We start from the raw sequence: 4,436 nt of genomic DNA on the forward strand, positions 1-4,436 counted from the left end.
ACTATCTTAGAGTAGGCGAGCGACTATCTAGTCGCAGACCTGTACTGACAGGGTTCCCTCCTAGAGCCGATGTTATATAACATCTATGTCAGTGACATGCCTACACCTCCACGAGGAGGGTTGGTATTATCGTATGCCGACGATGTGCTTGTGGCATATAAAGCCACGAATGCATTATATTGGTTCTCTTATATAGGTTCTTTACCGTATCGGGCCTCAAGCTAAATGGGGACAAATGCTCGGGAATTATACCGGGCGATCACGATATCTTTCTCCAACTTTCGTAACGCACCGTCCGGTCGTGAAAGTTGGACCTAATACCGTGGAAATTAAGGACAGGATACAATACCTTGGGGTCATTTTTCAAAAGAATTTTGACTTCAAAGGGCACATAGATTTTATCCTGGCAAGAGCAAAACAGGTCTTCTTCAGCTATGAAGGACTGATGAAGATGCGTGGGGGATTAACTCCCGAAGTTAGGTTGCTGCTATATCGGCAAATAATGCGACCTATTGTTGCCTATGCTTTCCCCGTCTGGTTTGGCATCTCGTCCAGCCAAATGGAGAGGCTTAGGAGGTGGGAGCGCAGTGTCCTTGCCTCATGTTTAGACAAGATGCCACTATCAGACGACCCTCCAATAGTAGAATTAGTCCTGAGCTTGTAGCCTTAGACTATAAGTCCTAGTTTTAAGATATTATATAACAAAGTAGAACTCGTCCATTTTTTAATCTTGGATTTTTTGGGGCATTTGTGTTAAGTTTCAGTTTATTAATATTATTTATGTTGATAGATGCTAGGTGCCTGGAGCACAGCGAATTATTTTGTAAAATGTAGTAGATAGCGAATAGCTATATATAGTTAAGTTTTTAGTACAGTAAGCCATTTCTGTTAGTATGTAAGTTTATTATCCAAATAAATATGGCCATAGGCAAAATTGAAAATTGAAATTGAAGTGATAAGTGAAATAAACTAAAGTGAAAAAATGACTGGTCGTGGTAAAGGTGGTAAAGGCTTGGGAAAAGGTGGCGATAAACGTCACAGAAAAGTGCTCCGTGACAACATCCAAGGTATTACCAAGCCAGCTGTTAGATCTTTGGCTCGTCGTGGTGGTGTAAAACGTATCTCTGGCCTAATTTACGAAGAAACTCGTGGTGTTCTGAAGGTGTTTTTGGAAATGATGATTATTATTCGTGATGCTGTCACCTACACCGAACATGCTAAGCGTAAAACCGTCACCGCTATAGATGTCGTATATGTTTTGAAGAGACAAGGCCGTACCTTGTACGGTTTCGGCGGTTAAACAAATTCTTGACGCAATTTGGAGAAATCTTTTTTTACAACAAAAAAATCGGTCCTTTTCTGGACCAAAAAATATACCAAAAAAGAGATACTTTCTTGTTGAAAACTATTTTTTTAATTAAAATAAATAAAAAATAAACACTTACCTTAGGACATAAAGAAATTTTATCTTAAAATTTCTATTAAATTTCGTTTTCAGCTTTCTTGTATTTTTTCTCACAATTGGTGAAAATTTTTAAAAATATATAAGAATCAAATAAAGAAGAAAATATAAATACTTACTCGTTTCAATTTTCTCCAGAATATTTTCACCGAAAACCTTGTTTTACCGATGTCTCGTATTTTATTCCCGATCATGAACATGCCGTCGGCAACTCACATCGCTAAACACATTTTATTGTTCTTCTTCTTCTTTTTCGTATAATATGAGCATAACATTGCGTCGCTTTATGTATGTATTGGTGCTGTATAGTCGATATTACTAAAGACCAACCATGCTGTAGCAATTTCGTTGTGAATTTGGACTTTTTTTAAAGGAATTTTTTCTAAAATTTCATTTAAATTCGGTGAAAATATTTATTAAATAGATCGTTGATTCATAATATCTCAAAAAATTTAATTAAAGTGTGTAAAATATTCACTAATAATTTCCCTTAACATTATATAGAAAATTAAAATCATTGAATTTTATTTTAAAATTCTTCATTAAATGAATTTTATTTTATTTATGTTAAATTTTCTTATTTAATTTTCAATTAATTTGTTTTAATTTTCCATTAGATTATTTTTTAAAAATCGCTTTATTTCAAATTTTTTTATTTATTTCCTTATTATTAATTTAAAATTGTTTGATCTCTTAAAGTATCTTTTATTTTCATAAAATGTATTTATTATTCTAAATTTCTTTAATTTATTTCCAATTATTTTCATTTAAATTTCTTTAAATTTTGATTAATATTTGCCTTAATTTTTTAAATTTATCTTAGTTTATTTAATTTAATAATTAATTTACGTTATTTTATTTTTGTTAGTAATTATTTTTGTTTATTTTCATTTTATTATGTTACTTTTTTTCTATTTTTTGTGTTTAAAATTTTCCATAGCACCACAATGCGGTTTTATTTTCATGTATGTGTCGATTTCTTTCCACAACAACACCACATCGCCGGGGTGCGATTTTTTCACATAAAATTCCTGCTACCCAGAGCCAGCCAGCCACCACCATTTGCTACATGCTGCTTCTTCTTCTTCATAGTATACATACACATTTGGTGACGCCGCGATCTCTCTCGCTCTATTCCTGAATTCATAATAGACAACAACAACACAAATATGCAACTAAGAACGAAAAACAGTCTTCTTGTTGTCACGGACAGCATTGCCAGCCAATTCCAAGACTTCAGCAGCCAAATATTCCATGACAGCGGCTAAATAGACGGGAGCACCGGCACCAACACGCTCAGCATAGTTGCCTTTGCGCAACAGACGATGGATACGACCGACGGGGAATTGAAGACCAGCACGATTGGAACGGGACTTTGCCTTTCCCTTAACTTTGCCACCTTTACCACGAGCCGACATTTTCACTTTATTTTAGTTTTGAACACTTCACTTAAGCACTGAACAACACAAATGATAAAAAATTGACAAGTTTCAAGTTTATTTTTTCCATCGATTTCTAAACATAGTTATTTAATAAATTATTATCTAACAATAGTTCTTAAGTCTATAGCTTAAAAATTACTAAGCATAATTCTTATTTTTCTAAGTTTATCTAGTTAATGACCCCCCTTGTTCACATACCTAATGTTACCTAACATTAATTCAATTAAACAATAAACTTAAATGCACAATAAATTTACATTAATAATTCCCCTAAAAAGATGTGTAAAAAAGAGGATTCTAATTGTTTTATATTTTTATTTCTTACATACTATATTAAAACTAAACATAAATTTATTTATACTACTTAAACTAATTTACATGCTACTACATACAGTATATACAAGGAAAGGGCGTTACACCAGTTACTGGGCTGTTTGGTAGACAGTGTCGTCGATGTTCTGCTTCATTTTAGCTGCTTTGCTGGCTTTATCCTTGGTGGCTGCTGCAGTATTGGATGTTGATGCAGCTTCCTGCTTCCTTTCCCCAGGTAGTATGGGCTTCTTGCCTACCTGTTATAGCGCACGGTATGCTACCATCGATACCTGTGCCACTGGCGGTGTAACCACGGACTGCTCTGCTAGCAGCGCGGTAGCCGTATCCACCACCATGGTGGCCTCTTTAAAAATTGCTTGTGATACCAAATTGGCATCACTGAGGGTTAAGGAGTGTTTCTTCTCCAATCGTGCAACTTCTCGTTTATAAGAAGTTTCACGCTTTAGCATCGCTTGAAATTCGCCCTCATTTTCGTCCCGTCTGTCTTTAAAGGCATTGAATTCTGCCAACAGGGCCGTGTATTTCTGCACTACGTTGGATAGAGCATTTTGGACTTCCGCATTTGCAGCTTCCAATTTGATAAGTTCATATGCGGAGTCCTCTTGGTCGCATTTGCACTTTCGCTTTTTTCCTAATGTGATATTGATATCACTACTTGGCCATAGGAATTGTTGCCAAATCCATTGCCTGCTTCTAGGCGTTTGGCGCCACATCATTGCCATCACCAATTTTGCTACTGATGGCACCAACCATCTTGTCGTTGGTCGATTTGTTGTTGGTAACACCAGTACCAACTGCAGCAATGCCAACGTCATCCTTACAGCCGGCAATTTAAATTAAACTGCCGACTGGAAAAAGAGCTTGGTTTCTCCGACAGCAGATGAGATCATCAAATGCCGACGGCAAAACACAAAATCACACCTTTTACTAGGTAGCGGACAAAGTTTGACACAAACAACTTTATCCCTAAAAGTAGACCACTAAACACTTAACTTTTTATTTCTTCACTGTTCACCGATTTATTTCTATCCGATGTATGTCTTCACGCGACCACAGCACAACACAGAATGATAAAAAATTGACCGACGCAATATGATATTTATACTTTTCTCACACACATTTCTTCAATAATGGGGTGGTTTGGCTTGTGTGTGCCTAGCAGTTCTGACTACCTGAAATTCTTGTCGACTACAATCTAC

General features: G+C 35.8%; 1 protein-coding gene across 1 annotated transcript; it reads left to right on the top strand.

Moving 5' to 3' along the window:
- The first annotated feature begins 959 nt into the window (after positions 1 to 959).
- On the top strand, positions 960 to 1,359 carry LOC101891210 (histone H4-like). Its single transcript, XM_005175593.4, has one exon. It carries the CDS (start codon positions 983 to 985, stop codon positions 1,298 to 1,300), a length of 318 nt encoding a protein of 105 aa, XP_005175650.1. The 5' UTR covers positions 960 to 982; the 3' UTR covers positions 1,301 to 1,359.
- The last annotated feature ends 3,077 nt before the right edge of the window (positions 1,360 to 4,436 follow it).

The sequence above is a fragment of the Musca domestica genome, unplaced genomic scaffold (genome assembly GCF_030504385.1).
Source record: "Musca domestica strain aabys unplaced genomic scaffold, Musca_domestica.polishedcontigs.V.1.1 5, whole genome shotgun sequence".
Classification (NCBI taxonomy): domain Eukaryota; kingdom Metazoa; phylum Arthropoda; class Insecta; order Diptera; family Muscidae; genus Musca; species Musca domestica.